At 37.1% G+C, this 25,085-nt stretch overlaps 1 protein-coding gene across 19 annotated transcripts in view; it reads left to right on the plus strand.

The window, feature by feature from the left end:
- CLASP2 (cytoplasmic linker associated protein 2) overlaps positions 1 to 25,085 on the plus strand; it is a 153,338-nt gene that overhangs the window by 79,183 nt on the left and 49,070 nt on the right. For 11 of the 19 annotated variants that reach the window (XM_028518045.2, XM_036030544.1, XM_028518046.2 and 8 more), the window contains 8 exons: positions 1,743 to 1,798; positions 1,875 to 1,879; positions 3,091 to 3,259; positions 11,720 to 11,743; positions 13,469 to 13,486; positions 15,580 to 15,681; positions 21,871 to 22,041; positions 22,491 to 22,598. In XM_028518045.2, coding sequence (XP_028373846.1) covers positions 1,743 to 1,798; positions 1,875 to 1,879; positions 3,091 to 3,259; positions 11,720 to 11,743; positions 13,469 to 13,486; positions 15,580 to 15,681; positions 21,871 to 22,041; positions 22,491 to 22,598 — 653 coding nt within the window. Of the gene's footprint in view, positions 1 to 1,742; positions 1,799 to 1,874; positions 1,880 to 3,090; positions 3,260 to 11,719; positions 11,744 to 13,468; positions 13,487 to 15,579; positions 15,682 to 15,834; positions 15,862 to 18,737; positions 18,765 to 19,402; positions 19,430 to 21,870; positions 22,042 to 22,490; positions 22,599 to 25,085 lie in introns of all 19 variants that reach the window. The other 8 variants (XM_028518052.2, XM_036030546.1, XM_028518049.2 and 5 more) reach the window with 4 other exon arrangements.

Here is a 25,085-nt window from a genome sequence, read left to right on the forward strand (position 1 = left end):
GCTATTCGACAGCACTATGTGACTGGCAAAAACTCCACTACTTTCCTTCCTCACCTCTTGCACAGCTTCAGATTTCAGCAAATCCCTCAAGGGGCAAAATTAGTATCTGACTCACTTCTCTTTAACTCCATTCTCATCATTGCGTTGGCAGCCACAAACCCCACTGCCTTGACATCCTTAACCCTGCGTGCTGGCTCTCTGACTCTGGGAGATTGCTAAAGTCTCAGATGCCGCCTGCATGCCCTGGCAGTGGCCACAGATACCTGCAGGTTTCCCCAGGGAAGAACAGCTCCCAGACTGTGAGCTGACGTCTCTGGCAGTTCTGTCTCTTTGGACCTTGATCCCATGAAGGTCACTGGTTGCCTTGGCAGCTCTCTGGTGCAGAAGACAGACTGGGGCGAGGCAGATGAGGCACCCGGGGCGCAGAATTCAAGGAAGCACTGACAGGGTCTCGTGAGTTCTGTTCTAAAGTTGAGCGATGTAGAACTTTTCAGAGTAAATGCAGGACCTGATTTCAAAAAATAGGTACAGTAGGAATAATGACCTATGTAATCTCTATGTAAATTTGTGATAAATCCTTCACCTCCTGAGCATTGTTGCTTTCTCCTTTTTACTTTTATGTACAGTGCTCCAACTTGAAAGTGCACATGCATCACCTGAAGATGTTGTCAAAATGCAGAATCTGAGTGATAGATCTGGAGTGGGGCCTGGGGCTTTGTACTCTTTACATAGTTCTAGGTGATATCAGTCAGTACTTTCTGTCCATGGATCGTACTTTGAGTAGCCAGGATCTAAATAAGATATTTGATCTCACTTTAGTATAATATCTTTAAACATAAACAACTTTAAGTCCTGTGAACCTTAAACTTGTCTGCCTCCATCTATTTAGGTAGCAGTTTTAGGGGACAGCTATAAAAATAATATAATACTATGTTTAATAACCAACTACCAAATTTATTACTTAATAATAATAACTCAAAGAATATTTTTCAGTAGCCTGACTTCAACCTGAGATTTTTGCTTCTCTCTTCCCCTGACCTTTAAAATTTACAGATATACTTTTCAGATCTCCCTTACATACTTAAATTTTTTTATCTGTGGGCTGCACAGTACCATCGCATAAAGATAGTTAATCAAAAGAGTTATGAAGAGAGATGGTGGGTTCTTTGAGATGATTGGAGATGTTTTGCCTTCTAATTGCACGTTACCTTCAGCAGTAGTTCTTAGCCTCTTTCCTTGGCCCCACACAGTAACACTTAGTAATGCTGCTGTAGGTAGTGTGTATGATACCTGCATGGTAACTGCACAGATTGCCAATGGCCACAACCGTTATGACTTAGATAAGCAAGATTTTAGTTACTCTGAATCCCCTGTGTGCTAGTAATAATACCTCCTCTCTCCCTGTAAGTAAAATATCTCAGAATACATGTGTTGGAGAGTTACTGAGTCCTCTGCGGTGAGTGCGGTGGCGTGTGCTGAGCACCAGAGTGAAGAGTAGCAAACCATTCTGTGTCTCTGTAGAGTTTACAGTCCTCACTCAATTTTACTCTTTCATTTTTTGCTTCACAGCTAATTAAGAGACCACTGATACGTAACAACTGTTGGATTGTGATTTGTTAAAGGGAAATTAAAATGAGAAATACTTCTCAACTTTTTAGAAAGCTCAGTGGTGTTTCACTAACTGTTATCAGAGGAGTGATAATTACATCTTCTTACGAAAAGTATTCCCTTTTACCTTGCAGTCGCCCCTTTTCTTCCAAGTGGTCTACAGCAAACCCGTCAGCTGTGGCTGGAAGAGGTAAGTTACCTTTTTAAGTAAGAGTCATAAGATTTTACTTAATAAAGTTAGAGCTACTTTATAAATAAGGTAAAAGTTACTGTGTAAATGATTTTCTCATGATGGGTCACATTAAAACCATTTAAAAACTACTCCTTTAAACTGTTCTATTCAGCTTTTAAAAACTTTTGATGTGCTTTTAAAGCTTTTAAACTATTCTGAAAATTTAAACCCTTGATCTGACCTGCAGTGAGAAAATCGTTTTATGTAGTAACCTAATACCACATATATACACTGTATCTATACTAATATACTATATGCATATATTAACATAATATATACAGTGTAGTATATACAACTATATAAATATACATATACTTAGTGTATGTTATATACATGCATGCATATATCGTATAATAGAAAGTTTCACAGAACACTACCTTAGTAGTGATGGATGCACTCTGTCTTCTATTGCTTCATTTCTTTAAAATGCTTGTCATGACCCACTCAAGTTGATTTCACAGCCTATTAATGGGTCACAGCTCAGAGTTTATAAAACTTCATTTTTAAAACTGAAAAGCTAAAGATCAGAAATTTAATGACCTAATTTGCATTGCCTAAGGGTGGCAGAACCTGCATTATTTTCTGAATAACTCCCACTCTCAGACTAGTCCTCCTTATGTTTTTCTGCTAGTAAGCTGCTGCCATCTATTTAGCTTGTCTAGTGCTTAATTTTCATGGATCATTCATTAAGTATCATCTCTCTCTCCTCTTTTTTAAGGTTTATTTATTTATTTTTAGATAGAGGAGAAAACAGGGGGACAGAGTAGAAGGGAAACATCTGACATGAGCGATACCTTGATCAGTTGCCTCTCACACGCCCCCTACTGGGGACCTGGCCGGCAACCCAGGCATGTGCCCTGAGTAGGAATCAAACCAGCGACCTTTTGTTTTGCAGGTTGGCACTCATTGAGCCACACCAGCCAGGGCCATAAGTATGATCTCTTTATGAAACAGTCCTATGAATTTTACAAAGTCTAGTTATTTTTCCCATTTTATGGAAGAAGACAATGAAGCAGAAAGATTGAGAAAATGGTTCAAGAAGAATTAGTTGTGACAGGATTGAAGCCAGAGGTATTCTGACTTTAAAATACTATGAAGTACTTTCTGGTGTCCGTTTCACTACTGCTTACATTTTGGCCATTTGTCATCATGGATCAGCTCTTTGTGATTTCAAGTTCATGTAAGTTTTATAGTGTTTGCAGTGATTTACATAATATAGGCTACCTTTGCTTTGTTTTCAATAGTACCAGGCAGGCGGCAGCAAACCCAGTTCCCTTCCAGGAAGCCTGCAGCGTTCACGAAGTGACATTGATGTGAATGCTGCTGCCGGTGCCAAGGCACATCATGCTGCTGGCCAGACCATGCGAAGTGGGCGCTTAGGTGCAGGTGCCCTGAATCCAGGATCCTATGCATCACTAGGTAAGAGAGCTAATTCTGGGAATTGCAGTGTTTTCTCCCTGGTCTCGGCGAGTCAAAATGGTGGTGCTGTCATAATTATTTGTTTTATTCTTGCCAGTTAAGGATAGTTCATGTGTTTTAATATGATTCTATACTTGGGACATCATTCTGAGGTACATAAGCTCCATGTTTCCACTTTTCCCTCTTGTCGCCTTCCTAATCGTCTTGATCAAAGGAACCATTCTTGATTCTGTGATTTGCCTATAAAGTTGTAATAACTCTGCGCTACTGCCATATCCAGCCACTGGTCACTAAGGAAGTTTAGGGAGAGCATTGGCTTTGTATCCAGCTTCTCTGTTCTTTCTTTCACTTTTTTTCCCTCACCAAGGAATTAATTCCTTTTAAGGGTCTGGAAAAACTGTAAAACTTAATCAGATCTTAAATTTATGTTTTCTAAAGCTACTCAGAGTTTGTTTTTTATGTCCATCAGCTTTAAAGTTTGACATTTTCTATTTCTGTTTTGTGCCTCATTTTTCTTTCTCTTAGGTAGTGCTGGTAGAACACTAGGCAGACAGGTCATTGGAACTCAGTAGGAAGGGGAGAGATTCCAGCATGGGTGTAGGTAGTACATGATGAAGTTGGCACAACTCCAGTAAGGAGAGGGTAAATTATTCAGTAAATGGTGCTTAGGTACATGACTTGCGATTTGCTACAAAATTAAGTTAGAACCATGTTTTACACCATAAGAACTTATTCCAGATGACTAGAATGTTGAATAAAAACATAAAGTGACTTGATGAAAACATAGTAGTTGAGTATTCATCTAATATCAGGTGGGAGAAGGAATTGATAAAGGCCAAAAACACATAAGGGAAGAGTTCCTCAGATTTAAAACTTAAGTATGAAAACATACTCAAGTGGCTAAAAACTAAAAGGGAAAAAGTTTTTGCTACATGGGGGGCTTACTATTTATCCCCCCCATGCCTTCTCCACTTCCCTGCCCAGTCACCACACTTTTGTCAATATCTGTGAGTTCTTTCTCTTTTTAAAATTTTCCTGTATTACAGATACCATATTGTTAGAATTGCAATGCTATTTCAGTATATGAAAACCAGTCAACATAATATACCATATTAATAGAATAAAGGACAAAACCACATGATTATATCAGTAGATGCCAAAAAGGCAATTGGATAAGATCCAGCATCTTTTCATGATAAAAATAGTCAGCAAACTAGTAATAAAAGAGAATTTTTCTGAACCTAATAAAGAGTATCTGTGAAAACTCCACAACTAGCATAATGTGTAATGGTGAAAGGCTGGTTGCTTCCTCTCAAGATCAGCAACATGATAAGGATGTCCGCTCTTGTCCTTCCTAACAACATTATCGTGGAGCTTCTAGACAGGACTATTAGGCAAGAAAAAGAAATAAAAGGTACCCAGGTTGGAAAAGAAGTAAAACTATTTTTATTTATGTGGCCTTAAATATAGACCTTAAATGTAGAAAACCCTAAGGTATCCACAAAAAAGCTGTTAGAGCTTGTTAATGAGATCAGCAAGTTGCAGAACACAGGATCAATATATAAAAATCAGTTGATTTCTAAATGGTAGCAATAAACACTCCACAAATGAAAATAAGAAAACAATTGCACATATAATAGCATCAAAAAGAATAAAATACTTAGGAATCAATATAACAAAAGCGGAATAAGACTTCTTAAGACTCCTGTTTCTTCTTTACTCTCATAATGCTGCTGACTCTAGATGCAAGAGTTTTCCACACCACTCAAGTCTCCTACACCAGATGGGTTTCCTATAATTCAATTCAATTCTGACACTGACTGTAGATAGCACAGACCTCACAGGCTAAGGGCTCAGTCCCATAAGACTGCCCTGGCTTTCCCTTCAGACACGAATTGCAAGTCCATGTTGTTATCTGTGCTTTTGCTAACTGGTTATAAATTGGAGGTTCCCATAATCCCCTCAATTAATTTCTAGAGCAGTTCACAGACTCAGGGAAAACAGTCTACTTATTAGTATACTGGTTTATTACAAAGTATATTAAAGGATGTGAATGAACAGCCAGATAAAGAGATACTTGAGTTGAGGCCCAAAAGTGTCCCGAGTGCAAGAGCTTCTGTCCCTGTGGAGTTGGAATGTGCCACCCTCCTGGCATGTGGATATGTTCGCCAAACCAGAAGTACTCTGAACCTGTACATTAAGGGTTTTATGGAGGCTTCATCACATAGGCATGATAGATCAATAACTTTGTCTCCAGCCCCTCCTGGTCCTGTCCAGAGAATGGAGCGTGGGACTGATCATTCCAAGCTTCTGATCATATCTTCATCTTTCCCTTGACCAGCCCCCACTGACGAAGCTGTACAGGAGCCAACCAGGAATCACCTCATTAGACCCAGAGACACTCCTATGACCCAGAAAATTCCAAGGGATTTAGGAATGGGTCAGGCACCAGAGCCAAAGACCAAATATTAGGACAGAAGATACTCATAGTGCTCTTATCACTTAGGAAATGACAAGAGTCTTAGGGTCTCTGTGCCAGCAACCAGGGGCCAGAGACTATTTTTTATGTGTATATGTACATATATGCACACATGCATACATATATATTTTATAGCACACTTAATACATCTTGTTAAAAGAAATTAAAGAAGATCTAAGTAAGTGGAAAGACTCCCAATATGATGTTTAAAGACATCATATTGCTAAGATGGCAAGTTGACCTATGTATTCAATGCAGTTCCTACCAAAAAGTTCAGCTACTTTTTTATAGAAATTGACAAGCTAAACCCAAAATCCATATGAAAATGCAAGGGATTCAGAACAGATGAAACAATCTTGAAAAGGAACGAAGTAGTAGATGCATACTTCCTAATTTCAAAACTTACTTCTGAGCTACAGTAGCCAGGTCTGTGTGGTACTGACATAGACCAGTGTAATAAAATTGAGAGTCCAGATAGAAACCCATGTGTTTATAGTTCACTGATTTTCTACCAGGGTGCCAAAATGGTTCAGTGGGGAAAGAATTGTTTTTTCAACAAGTGGTGCCAGAAAACTGGATAGCCAGCACATGCCAAGAAATTAATTTGGAACCCTACCTCACACCACATCCAAAAAATTAACTGAAAATGGAACAAAGCCCCAATCATAAGAGCTAAAACAAACAAACAAAAAATAAGTGTAACTCTTTGTGTCTTTGGATTAGGCAGTGTTTTCTTAGATACTGTGCTAAACATACAAGCATCCAAAGAAAAAATAAATTGTACTTCATCAAAATTCTAAACCTTTATGCTTGAAAGGGCACCATCAAGAAAGTGAAAAGACAGCTCCCAGAATGAGAGAAAACATTTGCAAATCACATCTGGTCTGGGACTTGTATCCCAGATATGTAAAGAACTCCTACAACTCCATAACAAAAAGACAGTTCAGTATAAAAACAGGCAACGGATTTGAGTAAACATTTCTCTAATGACAATGTACAAATTGCCAGTAAGCACATGCAAAGATGCTCAACATCATTAGTCATTAGGGAAGTGCAAACCAAAAACACAGAGAGATACCACTTTGTATCCACTAAGATGGCTCTTATCCAAAAGATGGGTAATGACTAATGCTGGCAAGGATACGGAGAAATTAGAACCCTCATACACTGCTGGTGGGAACATAAATGATGGAGCCACTGCCGAAACATTATGGCAGTTTCTCAAAAAGTGAAACACATAGCGTTACAATGTGACCCAGCAGTTCCACTCCCAGCTGTATACCCAAGACATATGAAATATAGATTCTCATAAAAACATGTACATGAATGTTCATAGGAACATTATTCCAAATAGCCCAGAAGTGAGCACAACTCAGATGTCCATCAACTGATAAATGTTGAAATAGGTATGTCCATACAATGGAGTAGAATATTTTTTAGCCATAAAAAAGGAATATATTATAATATTCCTTCCTTATCCACAGAGGATATGCTCCAAGACCCCCAGTGGATGCCTGAAACCATGGATAATACCAGACCCTAAGGAATCACTTTCTGGCTTCTCTTTGACATACCCAAATTGCCAGCAGTGGTACTCTTGTGCTTTGGGCCATTACTGAGTAAAATCAGGGTTACTTGAACACAAGTACTGTGGTACTGAGACAGTTGATCTGATAACCAAGATGCTACTAACAAGTAGCACATACCGTGTGGATACCCTGTCCAAGAGGATGAGTTATGGCCTGGCCAGGATGGAGCAGAACAATGCACAATTAAAAACTTATAAATTGTATACTTCTGGACTTTTCCATTAAGTATTTTCAGATTGTTGTTGCCCACAGGTAACCAAAACCATGGGAAGTGAAACTGCAGTTAATGGAGGACTGCTGCGCATAAAAATGATACTGTTTGTGCATGCTTACAGGATGGGCAGGCCTTGGAAACAGTGTGCATTCAAACACACACAACCATAGAGTGTGTGATTCCACTTCTATAAAATGCCTAGACTACGTGAATCCACGGAGACAGAAAGTAAATTAGTTGTTGCCAGGGGAATAAGGAGCAACTCCTAATGGGTACATGATTTCTTTTCAGAGTGATGAAAATGTTATGGAATTAGATAGTAATGAGGGTTGTACAACCCTGTGAATATATTAAAAACATTGAATTATATATGCTATAAAAGTGTGAATTTTATGGTACATGCATTATATCTTAATTTTTTATGTAAGGAAAAACTAGAAAATAAATTTTAAAAAATTTATCTTGAGCCTTAAAGCTAAAATACATTTAATATCTTTTATTTTTAATACCACAAAATAATTGTATTTGAAAGTTTTAATGTGAACTAGAAAGTCAATTTGCAACCATTTTTTTCCCATATGAAAGCCTTATAATAATTCCATGAGGTTGACTTAATTTGTTTTGGTTCTTTAAGGTTTGAATTGCATGTTTGCTTCATTACAGAAGGGAAGGCTGCCCCTCTGTCCTCTTTTCTTCATCTGGCCCAGGTTCACAGTCAGGGGCAATAAAGCCGCTTTCCTGTGGCTCCTTCCAGGACTTAGATAATGGATTTCCTCATCCTTTCCCCTTTTCTGTTTCTTTCTCTCTCTGACGTTCTCTTTCTTCTTTCTTTTCCTCCTTCCTTCACCCTTCTCCCTTCCTTTCTTTTCCCTCCCCTCTCCATTTCTTTCCATCTCAGCTTTCTTATATACAGGTGACTGGTGTGCACTCTCTGTTTTCTTCTACTTTGAGCCATGCTTATTACACTGAACGTTCATGGGTCAGAAGGAGTTACCCATTGTTTTTCAGGAAACACTTTAACAAGCACTTAGTTTTTGCCAGGCATCCTGGTAGGTACCCAAGATCCAGAGATATGTGCTTCTATACTCAAAGAGTCTCTTAGTCCTATTGAGTTTTATGCATTTGAGTTTCAAGTGCTCGTGGGACATAAACTGGAGGTGTTCAGGAGGCATGGTGGTATAGTGAGACAAATGCATACACACATATACATGCAAACACATATACACATTAGTCGCATTGAGATATAATGGTATAGAATTTATGAGAGACCTCTGCTTGAGATTAGATTTGGAAGTCATTAGGGAATTGTTCTTACTGTAATCTTTCAATATGCGACACAGTATATTCCTTAAAGCAGTTGCCACTGGGTTTTTTCTTCCATTAAAGTACCATATCCTTTGGGAAAAGGAATATCATGAGTGTTTTGAAGTTTACCCTTTAAAACTTTATCCTGAAGCAGAAGTTTGGTGTCATGGGATACAGGAATTTTTGTTAAGGAAACCTAGGTATATATGAAGCCTATCTGGAAAAAGTCCAGCCATTGTTAATATAATGAGAGCGGTTTACGTGACATCAGTGTAACCTGACAGCCAAGGAGAGTGGACTGGAATGTGCATGGGTGAACATTGACAATGTCACTGTACTTACTAGTCATTGGGGGTGGTAGACACTGTTGAGTGAGCATGTGTACTGCATGGACATTGCATTTAAAATGACTGAGTGGAGCAATTGACCCACATCAAATTTTGTGTTAAGCTTGAACATTCTTCCATGGAAACTATATGAATGATTCAGAAGGCCGTAGCTGTGGGTAACTGGTGATTGGCAGCTTCATCACGACAACACCTGTTTATGCACCACATCTCGTGCAGTTTTTTGGTAAAACATCAAATCACGGAGCACCCCCTACAGTCCAGATTTGGCACCCTGCCATGTTTGGCTCTTCCCAAAGTGAAGAGATTTCAGTCCATTAATGAGATTCAGGAAAATGATACAGGGCTGCTGATGGCCATTGGTACAACAGTGTGAGGTCCCAAGGTGCCTACATTGAAGGAGAGTGAGGCATGCTTGTCCTGTGTACAGTGTTTCTTTTATCTTGTGTCTCCTTCAGTAAATGTCTCTATTTTTCATATTACATGGCTGGATACCTTCTAGACAGACTTCGTATATGCATATTTTTGAATATTTGATCTCAACAACTGGATTTGTGGAATTGCTTAAATGGAAAAGAAAATAAATGGTTTTATTGGTGTCGTAGGGACAGAAGTCAGATTTCAGTTAATTTTGAAAAAAGTTGGAAAAGAATCTATAAATTTGTGCTGTGCTTGTTGGCCAAGAAAAGAGCTGAAAGAACATTGTAGGAATTTTCTGTAGTTAAAGGTTAATGAACTTTTTATTTTTTAAGATTGGAGGAGTTAAATATCTTTGTATACTAAGGTGATAGAGTCAGTAGAGGGACAAAGTTAAAAATGCAAAGATGAGAGGAAATAATTTACGACCAAAGTTCCATGAAAGCACAAGGAATAGGAGTATAGAGTGTAGCTGGGGAGTTTGCCATGGATGTGGAAGGGTCACCAGTTTCACTGAGGTAGAAGGGAAGGAAATGAAAGAAGTAGATTCAGATATATTTGAGGGGATGGGCATTAAGAAAAGTGTCCTCAGGAAGGTTGTTGTGGCTTCTTGGTTGAAACAGTGAGGGTCGTGTGCTAACAAAAAAGCATGGTGCCATAAAAGTAGCTTGAATTTTGGAATAGCCGTTGATTGGGCAAAAGAGGTGGGGCATTCTTCTGGGCGTCCTACAACCACCCACATATTTGAGCACTTGACAGAAGGATTCACAGGACTCAGTAGAGACAGTTGTATTAATGATTGAGGTTTATTAGCAAAAGGACATGTAGCAGGACCAGCAAGGGGAAGAACTCATCAGGTAGTCAGGAGGAGTCTAGGCTCAGCCTTTCAAAGCTCTCCCTCCCAGAAGAGAGAATGCGGGGCTGGCTGCACAGAATTCATTCCTTCGTACAGCAATGAAAGGCAGGAACAGAAGCACAGTGTTTCTGCTCAGGAAAGTTCGGTTAAGACTCAGTCCCTGGACGAGGGTAGAGGAGGGTTAGTTATATAAGCACTTTGCCACACAGCCAGCTTCAGTTACTAGAGTGTTCTGCGTAAATCGCATTGTTCGCAAAAACAGTGTAGGCAAGCTGGTATGGCAGAGGTCACTACCTTTTCCTCCACCCCTTACCTCCCACACAGAATAACCTTATCATGGCCATAGGGAGCATCCAAAACTAAGTTCCCAAGGCCAGTCAAGGGTCAGCCTTGTAAGTAGGTCCTTAAGATCAACTCAGACCTGGTGTGTTAATTCTTTCCTGCATAGACACTAAAGGCAAAGCCTGATTATTATCCCAGCTTTTGGTAATGCCAGTCTGCACAATTTCATGGCTTTGTAATTTTCTTGATTGGGGACTTCAGGTGGTGGAGTAGAAAAATTGACTAGATTTGTCCAGACTTAAGATTTTATAGCAGGGATGTCAAACTCATTTTCACTGGGGTTACGTCAGCCTCGTGGTTGCCTTCAAAGGGCCAAAATAATTTTGGGACTGTGTGAATGTAACTACTCCTTCACTGTTGAGTTGAAATTACATTCGGCCCTTTGAAGGTAACCATGAGGCTGATGTGGTCCCCGGTGAAAAGGAGTTTGACACCCCTGTTTTATAGGGACTGGGAGTTCCAAGAAAGAATGGGGTAGGGAAGCAACAAGGCACTAGACAGAATAATGACGAGAGAGCTAAATAATAGAATTTTGGGGTATCCTGTAGGCTACAGAGGAAAAGAAGAAAGGCAGTTTGTGACTCTGCATAGGAGAAACTCAGCAGACTGAAGCAGAGGGGGTTGCCTGATGCTGGCAGGGGTCCAAGATTGGGACAGGGACTTTGCTAACTTCTCTCTCTAGGCTGGTGAAAGTCAGCCTCGCTCTTGGTGGTGGTGTTGTTACTGTTTTTATCCTACATAGGAACCTTATCTTGTCTAATATGTTGTATTTGGAAACAAGCTTTGTATATGTGTATATGTCTATGCTATGAATTCTGTCTACTTAAAAATAACGTTTTCTGCATTTTATAAAATCGTTTTTTCTAATATACTAAGTTTACCTCTGTTCTTTACTTGCTTTTTCATCAAAGAGGATACTTCTGACAAGATGGATGGTAAGAACTTCCTAATTCTATTACTAAAGATGTTTATGCCACTTGGATTCTATTTAATATATTTGTTTAGTTTCTTAATGTCTGAAAATAGACTACTTAGTTAGCAGCAGTCTTAATGTGAAAATGACTACATAATGCTCTGATTTCACTTTAGTTTAGGCATATCATTTTTGGGTTTCTCAGTCTACTCAAACACTAAATTACTATATGTTGTAAGTTAAATAAATTATCTTAATTTTTTTATCTGAGCTCTTAGAAATAATCTTGATTTCTTGACCCTTTCCCTGAAATATTAGACTCAGAAGAATAGAAAGGAATATCATAAGTCATTTGACTCAACTTTCACTTACTCACTCTGATAAAGAGACAAATGACATGTTTTTCAGATTCATATGGTTATTTACGAATATGAAATGCAAGTTATAGATGCTGTCTTTTTAAGAGTGACTTTTAAACTTAACATTTAATCAAAACTTACTTTTAAGCTTTGCCTTTTTAATTTCATTGTTCAAATGAAACAAAGTTTATCTGTAGTTGCTTGGTTTAATATAGTATTTTTTATCTATATGGCATATTTTTGTCTGATATGGGACAGCATATTGTCCACACTTTCCCTTCATTAGGTGCCTTAATGTTAACTAGGAATTTGAGCTTTGTAAAAGAACTTGTAAGAAGACACTGAACCTTTAAGTCACAGTATGAGGTCTAGGAGAAATGGAGAAGAGTATGTTTTTCTGTCAATTTTGACATAAACTCTGAAATTGATAATATTGTCCATTCTCATGAAATGGAACATGTAATCATGGGCTGGGTACGTAAGTGTTACTCATGTTAGCCCTTGTGCTTCTCTGATATTTAATGTGTTTCATAAATTTCAAAAATCTTTGAGTGAAATGAAAGCTCCTCAGACCCTTTGATATGACTTCTAACACTGGAGATTCTGGATCCTTTAAAAACAAATTATTCTCACTTTCAGATCAAAGTATTTTCTTGTCTGGATCAGAAACATCAGCTTGTTTGAAAAGAACCACCTTTGTTATGTGATGTGTTACTCTCACTGATGCTAAATCCTATATTTTAAAACATATATATACACACAGAGAGACATATCTGTTATTGCCTTTTGGTAGTATGGAGTTGTGTTACCTGTACTTGGTCATTTTTGCCCATTTTCATTGACATCTTAGGTTGTACACATAGATGTTGAGTAAACAGCTGATGGATTGATAGGTCTTTATAATGCTTCGATGACAATACTGGGTTAATGGCACCTAGGTCGTGGATTTGATTCCCATGTTTGTCAATTAGCTTTTCTAGTTCTTTTATGGACTAACTTTGAAAATGCACAGAAAGTATTCTTACTTTGGAAAGATCTATAAAAATCTTCATTTCAAAGAGAAGTAATGACAGTTTCATCTTTCTTGAGTGAGTAATTTTTCTAATTTCCTTCCCTTCAAATTTGAGTGTGACATACAGCAAAACAAAGTTTACGTTACGGAATTTTGCCATTTTCAGTTGTCCAGTTTTAACCGTTTTTGTGCTGTGAGTCATTACGTTACCTCAATTTTTTCCTCCTTCAAAATGAACCTTAGTTTCAGGCTCTTAGACTAGGAGGTCTTAATTTTGCTCTTTCTTTTTAGTTTTGGGTGGGAGTCACAAAGTAGGTCTTAACATTAGCATTGGCAGAATTTGTTGAAATGTTATTGTTTTATTTCTCTTATTTAGGAACAGCATCTGAAGATGGTAAGAATTATACATTTTGCTAGTAACACAAATGCCTCTACATTAATTTTTTATTAGTAGGAATTAAATATTGAAAACTAAAATAGGCTAATTTCTTTGTAAATCTATGTAATTTGCCAACCATGGTAACTTCATTTTATGTTTGGTTTTGTTAGTTATGTATGTGGAGTTTTTTTTTTTTAATTCTTCATTCTGGAGTTTGGCCTTGTATCTTGGATCATCTCATGCTAGAAAAACATAATTGCTTAACATGTTTAATAACATCTAGTATAAAGTTAGCACACAGTTTCATTTGGCTTCCATAGTGACATTAATGCTTTTCTTTTGTGTTTATGTTTTTTAATGTATGCCAATTCATTTATACTTTGGGGAAGCATGTGCCATTGCCTTATTGGAGTTAAATGACATCAGGTTTTAAATGCATTAGTCAGCTTTCAAATGTTTTTTAATTATTTACTTCAGAGTTGCATACGTGATTTGAATTTGAAAGTACAAAAAACTTGCTAGGTACAATATTTTACTGAGGGAGTTTACTTTAAAAATTGTTTATTGCTTGAATTTATAGAGGGAAAAATTCAGTTTTTATATTTTTCCTAATTGAAGGCTGTCTTATTAAACCTCTGACAGGATGAATACACATTTTCTTTTTCCTAAGTCTGAAGTGGATCTAACACCTTCTTGTGATACAAAACCAAATAGATTTACTTGCCTTGTTTTTGTCTCATATTTTCTCTGCTATATTCTAAATATTTTCATATTTTACATTTTTAGTTATAATTCTCTATAAAAATTATTTCTGGCACTGTGTCATTGTAATTTGGAATGGTAATATCAAAATACTTAATTTCTTTCTTATATGGGGTAAATTCTCCATGTCAAAAATAGTAAGTTGACCTTTCTGTTGTATTTCTTAGTCAGGAGAACAGTGTATCCTACTCTAAACAAACTCCAAAAGGGAGAAAGGCCTGAACTTTGGGCTTCCTACGGAGCCTTGAAGAAGTTGATAAGAGTGCAGGACTCTACCAGCTATACTTCTGGTTTTGCTTTTGTGTTATTCTCAGTTCTTGTGCTCTTACATTAGTTTTACTATTTACTATTAGTGTCCTTACTATTCAGGACACTGTTTTCCTGACTAATACAGCCATATCAGGCTATATAGTATGTTGTGATTGTCCTACAAATTGTACCTTTTAATAAAAAAAAGCTTCTGAGCCCTTTATGATGATTTGGTATTGGTTCTGAGTTGATAGTGGTTGAGACCGTTGCTTAAGAACACCAAAGTACCTGTTAGTGATATATTTTTGGTTTTGCTACTGACAGTTTATCTAAGGACTTCGATAAGCATTATCTCCTTTGGTTCAAGAGCTCTAGAAATAGAGGTGTGGGGCTTGGCTTTGTGGAGGGGAATGAGTCAGTCGTAGAGGAGAAGGGAGTGCAACTGGGAGGTAGAGAAGGAAACGTAGTGAGAGATGTGCCAGCTTCTGTGTGATAGTTACTTTTCAAATCATTTTATAAATTAAATTGGTGGTCAGATGAAGAAAATGGTAGATGTCCAGATACATCTGTAGTAATTGGCTGTTTAACACAGGATAAAAAGCTTAAATATTTTATCTTGTTAAAAACATTCTTACAAATCCCTTTAGAAGACATACAGTTTTAGTCAAAAGGGTTGTTTGGGTGGTCATTCTTAAAATTAAGCTTATATTTAAAACTAATCACTGGATTTGAAATAAACTTCATGGGTACTGAAATTTAGAATGGGAACTACCAATTAAGAAACCAGTGAGATGCCTCTGGTCAGCATCTTAGTTATAACTCTTCTGGACTAGTCAAACTAAGACTGGAAATCTTTTCGTTTGACTTTTACCCTTTTCCTTGGTGGAAAGTTAGCTTATGGTGTGACATATAAAAGCAGTATGTATTTTTTAAATTTTAAGAGAAGTATAATCTGTTAAGTGATGGCTACATTATTACAGACTTTAATGATACTTGAAAAGCACACCCAGTTAGAAAATTACAGTGAGATTTTTTTCCCCTCATTACTAAATATTATTATAGAAAAATGTATTTATGTATAAAATTTCATTCCTTAGGTCGGGTGAGAGCAAAGCTTTCAACACCACTTGCTGGCATGGCAAATGCCAAGACAGATTCTCGAGGAAGAAGTCGAACCAAAATGGTGTCTCAGTCACAGCGTACGTATTGCCTATCAGCTCTCCTGTGTTTGCAATATGCTAGGATAAGTGTGTTACTTGTATATTACTGTATTAGGAGATTGACCAGTGGATAAAGACAAAGCTGATTTCAAAAAGACAAGCCACATACTGAGTTCTTGTTCTATACTTTAGGTTCATCATCACCTGACAAAAATGAAGGTATTTTTTTTTCAATGTTTTGGGTCAGTTGTTGTGCATGTTTTGGAATTTTTTTGAGTGGGTGTTGTCTTGTCTTTGGTGTGTTGTTAGGGCTGCATCATTGATATCTACCACTTAGAAAGAAAAACCTCATCCGCTGTATAAACTTTTGCATGGAGGTATTTTCAATAGCACAGATCTCTTAGCATTAAGGTTTTGACAGAATACTCAGAAACTTGCAAATGTGGAAAATTGTAGTTTTTAGAGGCAAAATAACTGCCATATATTAACATCTAATCTGGTTGCACCTAGCTAATACTATTCAAGGACAGATATATCTTCTGTACACCTTGGTATCTTCATATTGTTCCCCAAGTCTATTAGATTACAATTAGCATTTTTGGCAGCTATATATGATTTACAGTGAGGAAACTAATTAAAATGATCAGTTCTGTTATATGCCTTTTTTCATTGGAAGCCAAGTTTCTCCATAAGCCCAATTATTACAAAGCACAGTTTTGAGGCCTAGGTCAAATGAATGATTCATTTCTGTATGTTCCCAAATACACTTATGGTGTTATTAATTTAAAAGAGTTTGTTCCCATTCCTTCTTTATCAAAAGATTTTCATTAGCTTATCTCTAAAAATAGGAATTTTTTCTAGGAAAATCATTCTGGGGTTATTATATGAGTGGGAAACCCCCCAAAACAGAATTATCTGTGGAGGGCGGACCCCTTGTAGTGCAGGCTTCCCCTTCCAGGTGAGTGTTCTAGGAACCCATCTGTTTCAGTGTACCAGCTGGCGTTGATGTGAGACACTGTATTCGGCTTCACTAAAAAAATTTTTTTAAGACTTCAGCGCATTTGCATATTTCATAATGGGTGATTTATAGGCACACCTGCCCACACCATGCTGACTGTTCAGCAATTTTGGACTAAAAACAGCAGGGCCCTGTGTCCCTCCCTCCCTATTCACTCAAATTCTCCGCAAGTGGCCTTTTTTTGTTGTTTCCCCGGATGAAAAATCCTCAAAGGGAAATGTTTTGCTGATGGAAGAGGTGAAACAAACAAAAACGGCAGAAGCACTTAAAGGCATCAAAATCAACAGTTCAAAAACTGTTTTATAGAGCAGTGGAAAAAATGTCTCAATAGGTATATTGCATCAAATGGAGAGTACTTTGAACATGACTGAAGTTTAATCGTGAGAATAAATACACAGTTTTTATAAATAAATTCTGTTTTTTTTTTCTGGGTACCCCCTTGTACATACTGGCTATTTTTTAAAGAAATAGACTTAACCATCTTCCACTGTTGTCTAGATGATTAATTAGGATCAAGAAGCCCTATTTGTCTCTTTTTAAACCTGATTTTGGGGTCTTGGAATCAAAAGATACCTGGGCTTGGAGAAGGCCAGTGTGGTGATTATACAAGTCCTCCCTAGCATATTCTCTCTCCAAAGCCAAAAAACCCAGGCAGAGTACTCAACAAGAGTCCTAAAAATAAGCAGAAATGCTCAGTAAAATTACAAATTTTACAAATAGAAAAAATGGCAAATGCCCTCTGGGTAAGGGCTGTATTCCCAACCAAATTTGGAATAGATCATATCACATTCTTCCCCGATTTTGTGTATTTTTGGAAGAATTATTTTTAGCCCTGGCTGGTGTGGCTCAGTGGATTGTGTGTCGGCCTGCAAACCAAAGGGTCGCCAGTTCGATTCCCAGTCAGGGCACATGCCTGGGTTGTGGGCCAGGTCCCCAGTAGGGGATGCACAAGAAGCATCCACACATTGATGTTTGTCTCCCTCTCATCCTCCCTTCCCCATCTCTAAAAATAAATAAATAAATAAAATCTTTTTTAAAAAAGAACAGTTGTTTTTAAGTAACTTAATCTTTAGCAGTATAGCATAGTAGTTTAGAGTCTTGCTACTCTTAATTGTCTGCCCAGACCAGCATCAGCATTACCCTGGGCCTAGTTAGGAATTTGCAGCCTCATACCACCACAGATCTACTGAAGTCAGTCTAAAACAAGGTCACCAAGTGATTTATTTGTCTTACCAAAAAAAAGTTCAAGAATCATTGACTTAAACCACAGACTCTAGATCCATACTGTCCAGACTCGAATCATGGCTCTTCCAGATTTTTTAAAGTTGTTTTTATGTATACTCATCTATAAAATAATCTATGAAGTTAATCCCGTAGGATTGTTATAAGGATCAAATGGTGTAGTATATTTCATACACTTAAGGCAATACATGGGCCCAGAATAAGCACTATATATTAAAAGTGATATAATTGTTCTTTTTGATATTCATAACCTATTGTCAGCTGAATTTTATACTCATGTTATGTATTTCTATACTGTGTTATTCTTTGGCCTTCAAAAAACAAAGAAATAAATAATGGTGAAGTTAGAAAACTTAAAGCATAAAGACATGTCAAAGATTCTTGTGTTTTGTTTTTTAATTTATTACTTAAAGGACCTCTCTTTTAGGTATATTATAACTCCTGGTCACTTCAGTAGAATACAGCATAATTTTTTTTTACATGTGATTTTTTACCTCAAAACCCAATCCACATTACTTCAAAACATTTCGTCGAGAGTGAGAATGTAATGATAGGCTTTTAGACCTAACTAGGGTTTTAATAATAGAAGACATCTGAACAGTAGTTAGGTTTTAAATCATATTGGAGAGGTTTTTGTTTGCTTGCTTATTTATTTGAATGATTTATATGTTCCATTCTAAATTTTTTTGAAAAAAGATATTGTGGCCCCATAGAATTTGATGCAAGTTTCTTTATAATATATTTACAGAATTGTTGTGATATCCATCTTCACTTTGTTGTCAAGTAATTCATTAGGGTTTGCATGGTCGTTCCATATTTTTATGTCACCATTCAGGGGACGAAAACTCTTGGATCAGAGCAGGTGTGTTCTTGATGGTTAACCAAAATAAATAAAAATAGACCAAGTGGAGAGACTTCCAGATTTATATTTATGTAAGGATTGTGTCTTTTTGCTGTCGGTGTTGGTAGTGACTGGTTGTATACAAATGATTGTACAGCCTGTCAGAAACTTTGTCTTCCCGCCCTGCCCCACCCTCTGCCATTTTTTTTTCCTGTGTGTCTTAAGAAAGATAAAATGTGTAGCTTTTTCATGTAATTTTTCTTCAGCTATAAGATGTTGTAGTTCTTCCTTACCCGTAGTTTAAAATTAAATGTTTAAATAATGAAAACTTAAACATTTAATTATTTAGATTTTAGGCCATCAGAAGAAAAGCTGAAGAATTTACATTTATTTTTGTAACTTCATTTCATCTGCTTTGTACATGAGTGTCTGATTTTCGTTTCCCAGTTGTAAAAACTACTAAATGTATTGCTTTTGTTACAGACATCTATGCTTTTGAGATTTTTTTAAGTTCTTTTTTTCTTTTTGCTTTAGGGTTTTTTGTTTTCTAAGAACTGACTAAAGCTTTCTTATTTCCATCTGCCATCCATTTTAAATCTGCTCCTCCCCTCTACACGGATTATAACCCTTACCCTAATTCTGCCTTTACACTTGTTCAGGATCACAATCTGCTAATACCATTGGTGGTAAGAATCTATAGACTCTATGTGTGCATCTATTGTTTGATCACCTCCTTTCATTATCAAGAATGGGTTCTATTCAGCAGAAATTCGTAACATACAATAGTCCATCATATTGTAACCATATTGCCAATTATGAGTTTTCCTCGGCCTGTCTTTTATTACCAAAGCCCTGGATTTTTAAAACTATCCAAGTTGATCTCATAGGTGTAAACATTCAGAAGCAAAGGAGCTCTAGTAATGCCTTGAAAATATCTCATAAAAATATAAAATGGTAGTTTGAAAATTTGAAGCAGCACAAGAGAAATTAGGCATCTATTTTTAAGTTTTACAAATTAGAGTGTTTTCTAGTAGCATGCTGTTTTGTAGGTACATCATGCTCTTTTTTCATCAACTCTATGGTTTTCTTAGAAATAATTAGCCTTGGTAGTTCTTGCGGGGGAAAGAGCCTTGATATTTTCTTCTAAGTATAAATAATTTGAGTCATAGTCAGTTATTACACTGTTGGTAGTGAGCTTATACTACTTTGATAAATTTAGTAAATCTAGAATAGGTAGAGTAGTTACTCTCCTATACTGCATGTTTCCTGTCTGCTGAATAGACCCAAATTTCAAGGAATTCTCTAGTCTCCTACCAATACCTCCTCTCCCTAAACTTATATTAGTTTTAACTGAATACCATATTGTACATTCACTTCATTAGTCATACTTTTTATATTGTTGCAAGTGTTCCCATTAAATATTCCATCAGCTTATCTTGCATTGTGAGTTTGTGGCATGTTGGGTGTTTGGATGTTTTGGTGTGTATGTTTAGTTTAGACACTGCATGGAGAAAGGTGCCTTGTGAGTATCCTTAAGGTTATCACATAAACCTGATTTAAAGATTCTTCACCCGAAATGTCATGAAACAGTTCATAGGAGCCATCACTGTAAAATAGACTTGAATGATTTCCCTACAATAGTTCAGAATTTCCTCTACTCGAACAGTAAGTTGTTAATTTCATTAGAAACACTGCTTTGTTTTACAGTATTGCTATAACCAATGGAAGTTAAGTTTCATTGTGTGTGCTGGTAAAGTTTAGGAATTCAGCATGAATTTAAATTGTACTTAGTTAAGACAATGCCAAGAACACTGTAACAAGAATCACAGATCAACGGCCCATGGAACACATCCCAGCCTGCGTCCTTTCATGCAGTCTTTGGTTTATACAGCAGGACAAAAATCAGAAAACTGGAAAGCTTTCATGTTTTAGAAAATTCCCAAACCTAGCCAGTGTTACCACAAGACAGAGCTGTTTAGAACTTAAAAGTCACCACTCCCTGCTGTATACTCACTACTATCCCCTCATTGACACGCCCCCTGCTTGTCTCAGTTGGCATTTGATCTTTGGTCTTTGCTCTGGAAATGAAGTGTGATTGGGTAAGCTTACACCAGGTGAGCAGTTACTGCCCTATTGGTTAGAAGAAGTGATGCCAGCAAAGGGGAAAACTTGCTTTTGTGAAGATTCAACTGCAGGTGTAACTTTTCCGTAGTACAACCTACCCACTCAGGATCTAGACTTAGATTACGTCTTGTAGTTATCCAGTCCACCTTCCTGTTCAGTGCAGACGCAAACTGTTTTGACAAGAAGCTCATCCCCTTAAAAGTTAACCCACGCAATTCTAGTTTTAAACCATGTTTCTTGATTTTTTTAACCCTTGCCCTGATCTCTGAGATTTTGTCCAGCTCCTTCTCTATCTCTCCTGCTATATATGCTCTTTTCAATACTGAGTATCACCAGTTTCGAAAGGGTCTGACTTCTTTGACACTTGCCTGTCAGTCCTCTTCTGCCCTCATTACTTCTACATCTACATTTCAGACTCTGGCCATGCAAGATCCCTTTGCTATTTGAAGGCAAATACCAAAAAGCAAGTGTATTTTTTAGCTGGCCAATTTTTTAAACATTTAAAATTTAATTTTGGAAAAATTTAAAAGAATAACTTGGTTAGACCCACCCAGAGCATTCTCAGTAGGCAAACTTAAAGCAAATTTACATTATATTTTTAACAGAAATAATAGTAGTAATAGACTTATTAATTTTTTCCTTTTAAACATGTGGCTTTAGCTCTACTAAGTGTATTATCAGAAGGTTATTTTTTTTTTGGAAATCTTTTATCCTGTTTGTATTCTGAAAATCATAATAGTGTTGTCCTTATTAAACATAGTATCTTGTACCCCCTGAACTGAAAATATATTTCACATGATTTACCATTCAGCTTTAATATTTGTAGTATTTCCTTTATCCCCCAGGTTGTGATTATATATAAATTATTTCATTCCATTTCCTTTGAACTTAGAACTTGCTATACTTGCACAGTTTTCTCAGATGTATTCCTTGAATTTTTATCCTTTCAACAATTTCTCTAGGAATTCCCATTTTAACGTTTGTGTGTGTGTTTGGTGTTCAGCTGGCAGCCGGTCTGGATCTCCAGGAAGAGTTCTGACCACAACAGCCCTCTCCACTGTGAGCTCTGGTGTTCAGAGAGTCCTGGTCAACTCAGCCTCGGCACAGAAGAGAAGCAAGATACCCCGGAGCCAGGGCTGTAGCAGAGAGGCTAGTCCATCTAGGCTCTCAGTGGGTAAGACTTTCTGCGTGAGACTTGGGACCTTTTATTTCTTTTGTGTTTCAGGCTTTGGTAGCATTGACTTCGGTTAAGCACTTCCAAGTTAGAGAAAAACCGCCTAAGATTCACAGAAATTGAAATAAAGTTTATAAATTGAATTAGATAGTTTATCTTAAAAGTATAATTCACTTGTATTTTAAATCTTTTATTTGCAGCCTTTTTATTTTAGTAAACTATTCTTTTACCCTTCTAATCTCTGACACAAACTAGTAAACTGTATTCAAGAAATTTAACCATAATCCTGGTAATTCTTTATTTCTGGGGAGAGTAATTTCTTTCCAACCTTAGAAAAACTTAAGTTATTGATCAATTTTTAAGAAAGAAAGATAAAACCAAAATCTCAAAAATGCAAATTCTGTCTTCGGTTTTCTCCCTTTTTTAATGCTGCTGATGCTCTGTGTCAGCCCGGAGCAGCCGCATCCCTCGACCAAGTGTGAGTCAAGGGTGCAGCCGAGAAGCCAGTCGGGAGAGCAGCCGGGATACGAGTCCTGTTCGCTCTTTCCAGCCCCTCGGTAAGCATTTGGGCAGGCGTGAGGCCCAGTGCCTTCCCCTTGTGTTCTCCCCACCTGACAGCCCCAGAGTACCCAGGGTTTAGCGTTCTTCATTGACTGTCTCTGCCTCTCTTTCCTTTCTGCTGTTTTGAGGAAAGAATCAGAAGGAAATTTTGTGTTTGGGACATTCCTTTGACATTCATTTATCTTAAGTGAGCAAGTTAGACGTTGTGTAAACCAACTATCTTTATAGTCAAGTGAGTATCACACAGATTTAAGCTCAGAATATTGAAGTCAGTATTTTTCTTAACAAATAAACCTATAAAAATTAAATATATTTAGATATTTACTCTCAAGTGACAGATGAACTGTTTGATAAATATTTTTTCCTTTTCAGCAGAAATATTAACATTTTATCTTAGACATTTAGCTTAGAAAACTATAAAGAATACTACAGAATAATATATGAACTACTTATTAAAATGGGAAGAATTAACTTTTTATAGTATTTTATAGTTTGTCATTTCCCATGTATTTTATATATAGCTCATATCATGTCACTGCTGTAAAACCTATCTGTCCTTGATTATATAGATTGTATTATAACCTTGATTATAATACTATATTTTTCTCAATTATAAAAATATTAAATTATTTTTTAAGCCTTTAGTACAGGGATGTCAAACTCATTTTCACTGGGAGCCACATCAGCCTCACGGTTGCCTTCAGAGGGCTGAGTGGAACTTTCAGTAATTGTGGGACTGTGTAAATGTAACTATTCCTCAAGTAGGGGCAAGGAGCTCGGTGCTGCTGCTGGGTAGAAACAAGGTGCTGGGTGGATGAAACACGGTGGAGGCCGGATTTGGCTCGTGGGCCTTGTGTTTGCCACCTGTGCTTTAGTATTTCAGAATAACTAAAGAAGCAGAATTTTTTACATTGAAAATCTTTAGAATTTCTGCACAGTCCTTTAATATCTAACTAATACTTTGTTTATGTGCATGTACATGTAGAAGTTTTAGGTTTTTAATTTTATAAAATTTAGGTAACTGTATTACTTCAGTTGCCCTTCAGACTTTGTGACACTTAAGTAGAATATAGTTCTACTCACTGCCTTTTGAGATTATTATTTTCTTCAATAGACATGTTAGTATAGAATTTCTAGAGCTTGACTTCTTGTTCCCTGGATCATTTGGCTCAAATATATCACTGGACTATCCTGCACTGACCTAGAAAATCTCATTAAGCTGGGGACACACAGAGGGATAGCCTCAGCCCTTGTCGTTCAGCCATGTGTCCCAGGTGCCAAAGAATTCGCCTTTCTGTACTTTGCCGGAGGTGTTTGTAACTCATATGTAACTACTCTGTGGAGTGTCTTTGGTTATGCACATGTGTATACACATACATTAAGAAATTAACTAAATTACACATTTGTATAAAATAAGTGTTTCACCTTCAAGAATTAAAGTACAGAGGGTGTGTGGTTGTTTAAGAGCATATGTTCTAGGGCAGATGGCCTGGGTGTGGACCCAGCTCTGTAACTTTCCTGTGCCTGGAAAAGTAGGATAATAAGAGCATGTAAAATCTGTAAAAGTAGGATAATAAAAGCATGCACTTCTTAGGATTATCTTGAAGGTGCTAGAAATGAGAAAATATATGAAAAAATCTCCCAGAGCGGTGCTCAGCCCACGTCACTGCCACCACCACTGCTGTAGCTGCCCCTCCACTCCTTCTCCCCGAAGCCCTAGTTGCTCACCTAGAAGTAGTTTTCTAACACTTGAGTGGATAGAATCTCCGATTTTTTAGTGGTCTTAACACCTATATTTGTGTAATGATAACACTGCAGAATTACTAGAAAATGTGAGACATTAAGAGGAAACCAAAATGTGTGTCAGTACCTTTTAAATCTATACAGTAGTCAGAGATTAGAGGAAATTTATAATGAACAGTTAATTTAAAAAATGAACATTTTTAATGGATCTTTTTAAGAGCCATTAATGTTCTAGATTCATCTTAAAGAAGCAATTTTCCTGATTCTAATGAAATGTCCTGTTTGAGTTAAGGATGATTAAGTCTTTAATTATATACTGTAGCTTTAGAAGAATTGATTTTATAGCCCTTTTATTTACACATGGATACTGCCTAGTAAAGGTAGCAGATTGGCCCTGTGTGTTACATAGGGATTAAGAGCAACTTCCCAGAGGTCAGTGGATCCTCCTTATTGCCATTTATTTGCCTGCATTCTGCTGTCCTGACTTGGTGGATTCTTTGGTTGCCTCTGACTTGACTGTTGCCATTTAGCAGGGGAATTCCATAGCTTGTCCTTTATTCAAGTGGTAGCACAAGGCCAACAGGAGGGCCCTAAAACATCAGAAGTAAATCAGACCTGAGCAAAGCTGAACTTCTCTGGAACTTGCACCCTTGCTTTCCACTTACTTCCAGAACCGAGAATGGAAGGAAAAGGCTTACATTTTGACAGGCACATGAGTGGTGCCTCTTAACCTGCTACCT

Source organism: Phyllostomus discolor, chromosome 7 (assembly GCF_004126475.2).
Source record: "Phyllostomus discolor isolate MPI-MPIP mPhyDis1 chromosome 7, mPhyDis1.pri.v3, whole genome shotgun sequence".
In the NCBI taxonomy this organism is placed as follows: Eukaryota; Metazoa; Chordata; class Mammalia; order Chiroptera; family Phyllostomidae; genus Phyllostomus; species Phyllostomus discolor.